The 12,038-nt window shown below is 49.8% G+C and overlaps 4 protein-coding genes across 4 annotated transcripts; 1 reads left to right on the top strand and 3 right to left on the bottom strand.

The window, feature by feature from the left end:
* Positions 1 to 1,358: 1,358 nt before the first annotated feature.
* On the bottom strand, positions 1,359 to 2,468 carry N7506_006819 (uncharacterized protein; the record flags this gene model as incomplete). The annotated part of the gene is made up of 1 exon (XM_056956112.1): positions 1,359 to 2,468. The coding sequence occupies one exon, from the start codon at positions 2,466 to 2,468 to the stop codon at positions 1,359 to 1,361; it is 1,110 nt and encodes a 369-aa protein (XP_056810446.1).
* A 2,059-nt stretch (positions 2,469 to 4,527) lies between these two features.
* Positions 4,528 to 5,898, top strand: N7506_006818 (F-box protein; the record flags this gene model as incomplete). Its single annotated transcript, XM_056956111.1, has 1 exon — positions 4,528 to 5,898. The coding sequence occupies one exon, from the start codon at positions 4,528 to 4,530 to the stop codon at positions 5,896 to 5,898; it is 1,371 nt and encodes a 456-aa protein (XP_056810445.1).
* Positions 5,899 to 6,614: 716 nt separating this feature from the next.
* N7506_006817 (uncharacterized protein) lies at positions 6,615 to 7,027 on the bottom strand (the record flags this gene model as incomplete). Its single annotated transcript, XM_056956110.1, has 2 exons — positions 6,615 to 6,730; positions 6,784 to 7,027. The coding sequence occupies 2 exons, from the start codon at positions 7,025 to 7,027 to the stop codon at positions 6,615 to 6,617; spliced, it is 360 nt and encodes a 119-aa protein (XP_056810444.1).
* Positions 7,028 to 8,511: 1,484 nt separating this feature from the next.
* N7506_006816 (ATP-dependent Clp protease ATP-binding subunit) lies at positions 8,512 to 11,307 on the bottom strand (the record flags this gene model as incomplete). Its single annotated transcript, XM_056956109.1, has 1 exon — positions 8,512 to 11,307. The coding sequence occupies one exon, from the start codon at positions 11,305 to 11,307 to the stop codon at positions 8,512 to 8,514; it is 2,796 nt and encodes a 931-aa protein (XP_056810443.1).
* Positions 11,308 to 12,038: the final 731 nt, after the last annotated feature.

Below are 12,038 nucleotides of genomic sequence, written 5' to 3'. Positions count from 1 at the left end.
TGTGTCATAGATTCAGCTCCTCGGCTTCCAAATATGTCATGTTGCATTGGCCTGTGGATAATCTCAGCTCCCACAGTCATACTGTACAAGAGCGATCTACACATCTTGATACTATTCAGACTGACTGCGATGCATCACTCAGCCGTACACGCAGAGCACATCCAACCCTATCCAATCATGTACGTACATATGGGTCTACATGACGTTTACGGAGTAAGTATGTGTGACATTGGGACTCGCCGGACAGATGCCAGCACATATCCTTGTACGGAGTATCGGCAATGCACATCAATCACATAAAAAGTACAAAAAGAGGAGGGGAGGAATGAATATGTGGTTCGAGCTTTTCGCTTCTCTACCGTTGATATGAAAAATCAACTGTCCGATGTCTAAGTGATGGTACTATTGAAACAGTAAGGTAAAGCAACGTGTAAAGCAATCGTGTGCTTAGAGTGCACCAAAGCAAGAAAAGTTGTTTCCCCTTAGAAGTTAATGATCTTGTGTACTTGCGAGTCTGGGATTGCAGCCATTACGCATACCTACAGCAAGATCGCGGGGAGTCTGATGGGCGCTGCAGATCCGGTTCATGCATACTTGATGCTCCAATAAAAAGTCCGAACTAGGTAAAATAGCTGCAAGTTTGGCCCCATTTAGGGGGTGGATCTTTCAGCCCGCCTCTATTCAAAGAAATACCTCACAAGTCTCGCCGATCAAACAGTTTGCCTGGTGCGTTCGGTTACAACCCCACCTGCACTCGGGGACGCGATCGCACACTGCCGACCTCGAGTGTGCCTCAGTTCCTGAACACAATTACGTTACAATTAGTAAATGGATCGGCATCGAATGCGTGAGCTGTGGTTGAGTCACCGTCGAAGAAAGTATGTGTTTTTGCGAGAAGAAGAAGCAAAAAGGTCAAGTCGTACTTTTGTTGTTTGTTATTGAAGGACACGCCACCCTCCCCCCAGACTGCACGGCCTATGAATTTACTTACGAGAATGCTATTTGGTTTAATGTGACAACAAGATTCACCTTCGAATAAGAACACTGAGCTTGAAGAAATAGATGAGAGGCTCACGGCCGATAGTAAACTTCTGTTGCTCTGCAAGGAGAGAAGGCGATCTTGGGAGCCAGCAGTTTGGTCCTTTAGTCACTGTGTAACAGTTTAGTTTCAGTCTTGCAAGCGAACCTTCAGCCAGCCACTTCCACAGAATTTAGAATGAACTCAAGATGCAACTTGTCGAACGGAATATCCATAATAGGTTTCGTAAGCTAACTCAAGAGCATTTGCGACTAGAAAAAACCTCAAAGATCCCTGCCCATATAAACTCCATATTATCTCGTATCATACTTATACCAAATCATGGAAACCGTCTTTGCTCCGGCGAGCTCGGCGAAATCGGCGAAACCTCATTGAACGACAAATCAGAAACTTCATCGAAATTCCTCCTCCTTGACCCTCTCCTCTCCCTGTCTGAAACATCGGAAACATCATCATCATCAACACGAGCAGGCCCAACCCCAACCTCATCATCCTCAAAGTCTTCAAAAGGCATGCGTGCCAACTGCCTCGACCCCCTAACCTCCTCGCCAACGCTATGCCGATTCACAGGAACCGCAATCGCGGTCCCGAGCTCCGCGTGCGAGCCACGGCCATCCTGCGAATGTTGCATTGATAGTTCGCCTGCGCTCGGACTTCTTGGAAGAGTCGGCGATACGAGTGGCATTGGTACGGCCATGGGTGGAAGAGATCTTGTTTCTTGAGGCTTGGGGATCATTAGTTCTTGCGTTGAGACGGCGGTTGTCTGACTGGTTGCTACGTGGTACGGTGGAGGTAGAGAGGTGCGTTCCCTGCGGCGGCGACGAAGGAGGAAGAAGATTAGGGCTAGGATGAGGGCGAGCCCGACTATTGAGACTGGGACTGCGATTGCGATTTGGGTTGTTTTTGATGGTCCGCCTGAGTATGCGCTTGGATCGCTTGTTGGTGTTTGGGTCGGATATTGGGTGGTTGTGGAGGTCGAGATTAGGGTTGATGTTGTTGACGTTGACGCTGACGTTGACGTCGATGTTGATGCCGCCACGATTGAGGATGATGTCGAGCTTGGAATTGAGGTTGTGGTCATTGTACTCAAAGGCGGCTCTGTGAAAGCAGTTGCAAAATTCGATTCACTCGTCGTCGTATCCCAGCTGTTTTCTGTTCCTGTGGGGTTCGCGCCTTCAGAGTCTCCCGATACACTTGCAGTTTCCATACTCGGTGGCGGCTCGCTCGTTGCACCGCTCACGGAAAGCCCAGGATCTTGTCCGTCCAAAATCGCTCCAGGGATGATTCTTCTGACATTTGTATCCGGAGTCTTGGTCAAAGTCACCACTGGGTCGACCGAGTCCGAAGTATCACTGGATTCCGAGGCGATCGTCTCAGACCTCCAATAGTCGTTCTCGGCGTCCACGCCGATGAAAGGCAACATCCTCATATTTTGGTACGGGGAGTCGAACAAGAGTCGAGGGATGATTTTTCCCGGGGGCTATTGGTCTTATGTGATATCCTCAAAGAGAAGATGAACAAAGACACACCGCCACGATAGGACAAAAGTCTCAAACAGCCGTCCTGTTTGGCACCATTAGTTCGTGTTTATTTGTCTAAACCGCAGAGATTACCAAAAAGTGTAGACTCGACAGAGATGACTGGCTTGACAAAAAAAAGTGCAGACAGCAATGCTAGTATACTCCGTACTACACAGCCCAACGGCCCTAGAAGGTGGGGTTGCAGCACTGCCCACAAAGCGCTTGCTACAAAGCGCTTCAAACACAGCGCTAACCCTTCTATCCTTTCATCTTATCCCCTTTCAAGCCATCTTCACGTTTAACACATCATACAAAGAAAATATAATTCTAACAGATATTTCTTCTCACAGCGAAGAAAACCTGTAAAAATGCAAATGGCACTGAGGCTCAGAGTGTGCTATTTTTGGGTAAGGCCGCGCTAAATTGGGGCCACGCAGGATCAGCCCAATTCCTAACTCCTTTGCGCTTAGCTCTCATAATCCTTTAAGGCTGTCAGATTCACCTCGTACAGCATTTATTGATTGGCTCACATTTAACCACGGTCATGCCCAATGGCTGATTGCTAGCTTCACTGGAAGAAATATAACTGGTCTACCTATTCCTTATATCTTCAAGGTTGCAACTCCGGAAGTCGGTATTTATCTTGACCGTGCGAATACGCGTGATGACCGGAAACTAGAAAGACAGACAGTGATGACCTTTGTCATTCTAAACATATTTGTGGACTTCTGCTTACTCTTTATTCTCGTGATCATGCCGGTACGCAGGGGAGAACCTGACAACAGGCCGAGCCCCATGTGTCTGGCTTGACCGGTTATTCGCTACATTACACACTGCTTAATTATCACCCTAGATACCGCCTGGACACTCTGTAGCTCAGCATTCTCACTTACAAACTACATACTATGACTAGATAATGAGTCCCTTGTGTATCCTTCTAGGATTTGTCATATAGCTGATGTTCCAAGGTTTAGTTAGGTACACGGGTTCCCAGAGACTTCGGAGAAACATATTCATGTATAATATCATTGTAAAGAGAGAAGTAAAACAGCTTTTTTGCCCATTTTCATAGAATCCACCAGGGCAGCATGATCCAAGTTTCCAGAAGTGCGCCCCAGATGTCGGGGCCTGCATTTCAAATGATCTTTGTGGGAATAACAGAAGGCCTGTATCCAATTCTAACAAGATTTCACCCCAGCAGCGACAATATCTCATGCCATTACTCTAGCCCTTATCTTCAACGACCATTCACGAGTTCCAGTTAATAGAAGGCGATCCGTGAACATTAATTAAACAAGATAAATGGTAAGCCAGGGGGATTTCTGTCTACATACATGTCTGTAAATGAACCTTGGAGAGCTTTTCATCCTGTGAGATCGTTGTGGTTCTCCCTCCCCGGGCCCTAATTTCAATAAAACTTGTACGAAGTGAATTCTTCTACCTTAATCAAGGTATAGTCGCCCATGAGGGCTACATTGACAACCACCATAGGATAAAAGACTATTCGTGCATTGTTTGGTGCTCGCTAATCAATACCATAGCCTCAATGCGGGATACTACAAGAGCCAGTATGTATATTGAGATTAACAAAACGCTTAGCTCTTGTCCAGGTGGATAGTGATTCAGGCGCTTGGGGTGACGCCTATTCCCATACCTTCCCAGACAGCGAAGGCACTGTATCGCTCAATGGCATCTCCGTCTAGATAAGGATCGCAGAATGACCTCGGAGGTAGTATACAGAATGTCTTTCCTAGACCCGCTCGCACCATCGCAAACGGGACCCGCGTAGACCCGCTTCTGCAGCACGGTTCTGAATATGGTCCTTTCCAAATTGGGACGCTCGCGACACGATGTACTTCTCGTTCGACGATGTAATCATAGGTGGCATCCACGCAAGAAACCGCAGGCGGGTCCAATCCTACCCTTTCTTCTCATCCCCCTTTCCTACCATTCCAAACGCATCTCAAGATGAACCGGCTTCCTGTCGAGTTACTCCTCCAGATCGGAAAGCATATCGAGGCCGATACTCGCCCGAAGAAGACTTTGTTCGCATTGATTCGCACCTGTCGTCGTTTTCATGACCTCTTCTTCCCCATCCTCTACCACACGATTATCTTGTTCCCAGTCAACCTGGCCCTTGTCCGATTGATTATGCGCCTGTGGCAGCACCCAGAGCTTGCCCTCCTAGTTCGTCGAGTTCAATTGGCCCGCGATGAGCTGTCCGACACCGAGCCTCTCGAGATCACCGAGATCACCGAGCCTCAGAATATGACCGAGCCTCTGGATATTCCCATGCCCACTGATGTTGCGGCTTTCTTCCACGAGGCACTAGATACCATAATGACACCCGATGAAAAGCAAACCCCCAATGGCCAGTGGCTTCGAGGTGTGACAGGTATTTCTGCCGAAACATGGACGTGGTTGCTCCTCATCTGCGCCCACAATATCGAAACAGTCCAGCTTGATTACAAAATGGCTTGGGCGTTCTCATGGATCATCGCCAGGGCCGTCTCAAACCTCGTCCCAATCGATCAACGTCCTGCTTTTCGGCGTTTGAAGAACATTGAGCCGGTGTCTTCCTGGGAGTCCCCATGGATGAAGTCTGGTTTTCTTGATTTCGTCTTCCACTTGCCAGCTGTGGAGACCATCATCGGCAATGGCATATACGAGCAATCAATTCCCGACAACCTCCCGCTGCCGAACGTTCCATCCAATGTTCGAGTCATTCATATTGGTCATGTCGCCTGGTGTGGGGGTCTCCTTGATTGGCTCGCCAAGTGCGACAAACTTGAACATCTGTACCTGGGTTTTGACGTGGCCCCGAATTCAAGAGGATCCGGTTACGAAGTATCTGCGTTTGAGGCGGCTTCGTTGCGCCACCACCTTCTTCCCTCGGCCGCAACCCTCAAATCCATCGGCGTGTTCTTTTCTGCGGCGTACCGAGAGTTCGTGCTCGATGCTAATCTCATAGACGATGAGAATAGCGTGATGAACCTCCCATTCGGATCCCTAAAGCAGTTCCCCGTCTTAGAAACGGTCACTATGCGTCACTGCCATTTGCTAGGCCGGATGGATCCTGTGTTTGGTTCGAATCAGAAACGCTTTGCGGAGATTCTCCCTGAATCTCTCGAAGCGCTATTCATCACAGACCTATGGATTGGCTGTGAGAATGGGCTGTTTCGCGCACTCCTTGTCTTTGTGCGCTCGGGGGTCTGCCCCAATTTGAGAACGCTTAAGGTCGGCCTGGATACCGAGCGAAAGGGAGGCACAGAGGCGGCCGTGGACAGCCTCGCCCTCAAGTGTCAATCCCAGGGGATCGAATTTGATGTTTGGGCTTGACCCCGACGGCCCCTTTGCCCGCGCCACTGGGCAGGTTGCTGATTGGTGGACATTATGTGGTGGGGGATATTCTGAATTTCGCTGCACCTTGAGTGCTATGCCTGAGTGATTTTAGCGAATGAATGACCTGACCAAAGTCTCACTTTTTCCTCACTTGTCAACGTAGGATGATATCGCCGAGAGTTCACTTGGCGTATTTGACTTACAGCTCAGTTTCAATGCGCCAAGTGAAGTCTCGGCGTTATCAGTTACGGAGTACGAGCCTCAGTGCCGCGCTCACGCGTGGCCAAAAATACGATGATAGTTGCTTGTAAACAGCAGCAGTCATGTGTTGGCTTAATCTCCTATTCCGATTGGTAAAGGAAGAGAGCCATCATCAATTTCGGGGCCTCTTTTTTACCGTCTTTTGAACTATCTTTCTGGCTGTCCTTCCAAGGTTCCAACTAATTGTCGAGTCATCATGATTGGCGGAGAAGAGGAATCTTTGGCTAAGCCGTGAACAGAGAATTAGGGATTGGGGACTCGTTCTACAATCATCAGTACTGACAATATGGAGTACACAGAGAGAGACTTCAAACCATGCCCATATTTTCAATTCCATTATTAAATGCACATTAGATCTAGTAGACATTCCTCATAACCCATATCAATCCCAAAAGCGCAAACTCGCAAAAGTACAGAAACAAACAGGCTAATTAACACCGAACGACACCAGTTTATGCAAGGGGGCACTCGACAATGTAGCTGCCGTAGCTCTTATCGCCAGACAAACAAGTCCCGACGTTGACATCGTGACGGTTCAAGTGACAAGTCACATCATTGTAGACAGCGACTGGAAAACGGTCAGTTTATGGAACCCAAGCGCAAGCGACGGGGATAACTCACGGGTACAGTTGTCGGCATATTTGTATTCAAAGCTGACGGATCGGATGGTATCGGTGCCGAAGGTCTGGCACTTGTTGACGCTGTCGCCGTATACGCCGAGCTCACCGAGGTTCTGGGCAGAGCAGCTGGGTTCGCCGTAAAGACGCAGTTGGACGAAGCGGGTGTTTGCGGGGTCGGCGCGGCGGGCGGGCATGGCGGAGGCGCCGAGGGTGAGAGCGAGGGAGATGATGGAGGTGAATAGCATTTTGAGGTTGTTTTGAAAGTGGAAGTTGGATTTATTTGGAGGTGAAATTGGCGTATGGTTTTTTTTCTGTGTGTGAGGGGTTTGGTCGGGATTGGGATTTTGGAGCTCGTTTGTGTTTGTTGCTGTGAAGTATTCTAGGAGCGACCGGCTTCTTAAATAGTTAAGAGCCGTGGGTGTTGTGAGTACGGAGTACTCCATAGACGTAAGATGATCAATGAAAAAGAGAACGGTGTGAGGTCACATGTAACCTTACAGCCCAGCGTGGCGAAGCTTGAGCAGCTTGATGCACTGTAGATCGGACGTCTGACAGCAAGTCCGATTACATGTCTCATGTCCTTACGCACTTTGTCTCACTCTTGCGCGTGTCACTTCACGGCTTCAGTGAGAGCGTTGAGGTTGTGATATTGTACAATTATATTCTATTGGTAGTAAAACCTTGATGGCAATAACGAGAGCTGAAGTCCAGGGCTGCTGGTCTAGTGCATAAATAAACAAATCAACCAATGTTATAAGCAATTTTGCTTGTTTACGCCAGAAATAAAAACATCCAGAGCAATTCCACATCGAACCACAACGGTTGCATCGGGCAACCCGTCTCTGCCGATCGAAGAACCAAAATTTGCGAAGGGCAAGTTTTAAATAGAAACACGTCACGCCTGATCGTCTGGAATCGTCGATTTCTTGGCTGCTTATTCCCCCGCATTCTGTTGCCAAGCGTCGATCTATAAACTCCCGACTATATATAGTAGCTCCAATACTGTTCGTCAAAGTGATGTCTGTATAGGATGAAGGTCTACGGGGTGTCTATGGATGAATAGAATCAAAGAGAAGTATTCAAGACAATATGCCAGCCAACAAAGTCTCAAGGCCGCCCAAGCCGTCCGTAGGGTTACATGGAAACAGTGCAAGTTGTGGGCAGTAAGGGATATCACCTACGCAGATGTCCATGTGGACATTCTGGGGTGCCTTAAATGCAAGACAAGCCCAAATTTGGCGACTCCTAAGGCCTGGAACTTGAAACCATGAAGAACAGAATACTCATCTAAGAATGTGGTCAGAGTAGGAAACATCCATGGATGATTCCGAGACCAACACGATCTTACGCGTCTACGGGTCCGACCGTGTCAGATACATTCAATTACCTAGGTATCAATTCCAATAAGTGAACAAATTTAGTAACATTATGAGAAAAATACTAGATACAAGCCACTCCGAGTTATATCCATTGACGCAACCATGTCGAGAGTGGATGCAAAGGCCCAAAGGCCCGCATAGACGTATCCACCTGGAAATTTCCAAGTGCGTATGCAAATGGAATGAAATTAACAACAAAATCAGGCTAAGCCCAACGCCATGTCAACATTAGAATGAAAGCTGAAGTAACAAAGGTAGAAAAATTGGATCAAAATCGTGTATCGTCGCATCATGGCAGAATAGTAAACAACTCCATCTATTCGCCTTTTTTTTATGTAGCCTGGATGAATCTACTCATCGTAAAGGTCGGGTGATTCGACACCCTCCATCTCAGCATCGAGATCATCGTCGTCCATCATGTCATCGTCACTATCGCTGCTGTCACCAATCTCGTGGTTAGGAAGGACATCAATGCGACCGTCCTTCATGATAACACGAGCAATTTCACCATCCTTGATACTGCCTCGGAGGATGAGAACAGCGAGACGATTGAGGACTTCGCGTTCGATGAGTCGGCCAAGTGGACGAGCACCGTAGGCAGGAGAGTAGCCAGCTGCACCGAGGTAGTCTTTGACTTCTTCGCTGCACCTGATAGTGACCTTGCGCTCGTTGTGATCGAGACGCTTCTGCACCTCGTGCAGGCGGAGGTCGACGATCTTGCGAATCTCGCGTCTGGTGAGACGGTTGAAAATGACAGTGCTGGAGATACGGTTTAGGAATTCGGGAAGGAAGTAGTCGCGCAGGGCTCCCATGACCATCTCGCGGGTGGAGGGGTCGATGCGACCGTCCTTTGTTGTTGGGCGAGCGAGGAACTCGGCGCCAAGATTGGAGGTCATGACGACGATGCAGTTCTTCGCATCCACAATGCGGCCTTGGCCATCGGTGATGCGACCGTCGTCCATGAGTTGCAGGAGGACAGTGAGGACTTCCTTGGCGGCCTTTTCGACCTCGTCGAACAAGAGGATGGAGAACGGACGGCGACGGAGACTTTCGGTGAGTTGGCCACCGGCGTCGTGGCCGACGTAGCCAGGGGGTGCACCGATCATGCGACTGAGGGAGTGTCGCTCTTGGTACTCGGACATGTCGAAACGGATCATTGCCTTGGGGTCGTCGAAGAGGAACTCGGCAAGAGCCTTGGTCAACAGTGTCTTACCGGTACCGGATGGACCGCAGAACAAGAAACTGGGAGGCGAGTTGGGGTTGCTGAGACCGGAGCGCTGAAGACGAATAGCGTTGGAAACCGAGACGACGGCTTCCTTCTGGCCGACAACGAGCTTGCCAAGAGACTTCTCCATGTGGAGCAGCTTGTCCTTCTCGGTGGTCTTGAGTCTGGTGACGGGGATACCGGTCCAACGACCAACAATCTCATTGATCTGATCGGGACCAACGGCATCGGCAAGAAGCGTCTCTCCCTCGTCGGTCGCATTGGCGCGGCGCTCAGCATCAGCGCGGGCACGATCTTGTTCGAGTCGCTTGATCAGATTCTTGGTTTCTGGGATGGCGTAGTACTCAAGATCGGCAGCGGTCTGAGTGTCACCAGAACGCTCAGCCTCGTCGCGCTTGACTTGCAGAGAGTCAAGCTTGATCTTGGCATCCTGAACTTCGCGGCTACGCTGCTTCTCGCTTTCGTACTTCTCGCGCATCGGGCGAAGTTCTTCTCCGACATTAGCGGCTTCTTGCTTAGCAATCTCAAGACGAGCCTTGGAGGCTTCGTCTTTCTCGCGCTCAAGGGCGTGAATTTCAATTTGGAGCTGTCGAGCCTTTCGCTCAAGTGTGTCGAGAGCCTCTGGCTCGGACTCTCGAGTAACTCTGACGGCAGCTGCGGCTTCGTCAATGAGATCAACGGCAGAATCAGGGAGTCGTCGACCTGTGAGGTATCGCGAAGCAAGCGTCGCGGCAGTAACAATGGCGCCATCTAGGATGTTGACACCGTGGTGAACTTCGTACTTCTCCTTGAGACCACGAAGAATGGAGATGGTCTCTGGGACAGAGGGTTCCTTGACAAGGACTTGCTGGAAACGTCGCTCAAATGCTTGGTCTTTTTCGATATACTTGCGGTATTCGCTGAGTGTTGTGGCACCAATACAGTGCAGCTGACCACGGGCAAGCATGGGCTTGAGAAGGTTGGCGGCATCCATGCCACCCTCACCGCTGGATCCAGCACCCATGAGCAGGTGGATCTCGTCAACAAAGAGAACGATGGTATCCTTGGAGTCTTCGATCTCTTTGAGAACACCCTTCATGCGCTCTTCAAACTCACCGCGGTACTTGCTGCCCGCGACAAGGGAGCCCACATCCAAAGAAAGAAGACGGCATTGCGCCAAGTTGGCAGGGATATCGGCGTTGACAATGCGGCGGGCGAGACCCTCAACGATAGTGGTCTTACCTACACCGGGCTCACCGATAAGTACAGGGTTGTTCTTTGTGCGACGACTAAGAATGCGAATAACCCTGCGAATTTCCTCCTCTCGGCCAATGACTGGATCGATTTTTCCTTCACGGGCGAGAGAAGTCATGTCGATGGTAAATTTCTTGAGGTTTTCATTTTCGCTTTCCGCGTCAGCGGTCTTTGAGTCGACACGCCTTGTACCGCGGATTTGCTGGACAGCATTATCGATCAACTTGAGGTTGGGAATGTTGGCGTCGCCCAATGCGCGCTGGACCTGGGGGTCTTGGCAGACGGATTGAATGAGGTGGTCAACGGCAACAAAGCTGTCCTTTTGGGTTTTGGAGAGATCGCTGGCTGATCGGATGACCTTGGCAAGCTGTGGAGACACACTCGGGTTCTCTGGTGGAGGGTCCTGGCTGGGAAGACGGACCAGGAGCTTCATAAGCGCGCGGTCAAGGAGTTGAGAGTCGCCGTGCGCGCGTTCGACAACTTGTCGGAAGAGCGGTGCAGTTGCCGCATCGTGAGAGGCATGGGCACCGGATGGGGTTTGTTGATCCTCGGATTCATCTGGTAAAGGGTTGAGGAGAGCAACTGCGAGATGTAGAGGCAAGATCTGAGTGTGTGCGTATTGCTCACACAAGACACCCGAGTCGAGCAGGGTCTTGTTGGCCCGATCGGTGAACTGGGCGCCGTTCATTATGAACGAGGTGGCGGGGTGATCTCACTAGAAGTGGTGACGGTTGGTAAACAAATAGAGTGTTAGTTAGAGTGTATAAGTTGAGTGAGGGTTTATCGTGGGAGTTGCGAAGATCAAGTAGGAGATAAGTGGGTTGGTGAGATCATGGACAATGCCAACTTGAAACGTGATGATGCAAGTTCATATAGTCCCAGCGCGTGGCCAGACCGAAACTGCCCCAAGGTCCATGCCGTCACCACATGCTTCCACCGCCTTCCAGAAGCTACCTGATTGTGCCCGATCATCAGATCATGTGACCTGTCATAAACAGACCACGCGAGGTCACATGATATCAAGAGTATCACTGACACATCAGTCATGTGACGTCATGTGACCCTGTATCATGTGACATATGTTGAACAACAACCCTACTCTACCCGAGCTGAGTCATCCTCTCGGATTAAATCGCGCAAATTTCCTTGAAACTCCAGTCCTCCCACGTTGGAGACATGATTCGACACTAATGCGTCCATTGGCGGGTTCTACTTTTCTTCTCTACTCTGGCTTGCGTATTCGGTACATCAGAACAGGTGTGCCTTGCAGTGGAGCATCCGCCCCGGGCCCACATGCGCATAAATCAAGGCTCGAGAACGGGACCGCATGATGGCATAGTATGGGAATTATTACAATGTTCTCAGCCCTGGTCACCCACGCCTGTCAAAATACTACATTGTTTACGTGGGATATAGGCC

The sequence above is a fragment of the Penicillium brevicompactum genome, assembly GCF_028827555.1.
Source record: "Penicillium brevicompactum strain IBT 35665 chromosome Unknown utg000005l_segment0_segment0, whole genome shotgun sequence".
Lineage (NCBI taxonomy): Eukaryota > Fungi > Ascomycota > Eurotiomycetes > Eurotiales > Aspergillaceae > Penicillium > Penicillium brevicompactum.
This window is presented reverse-complemented; position numbering and strand designations above follow the sequence as displayed.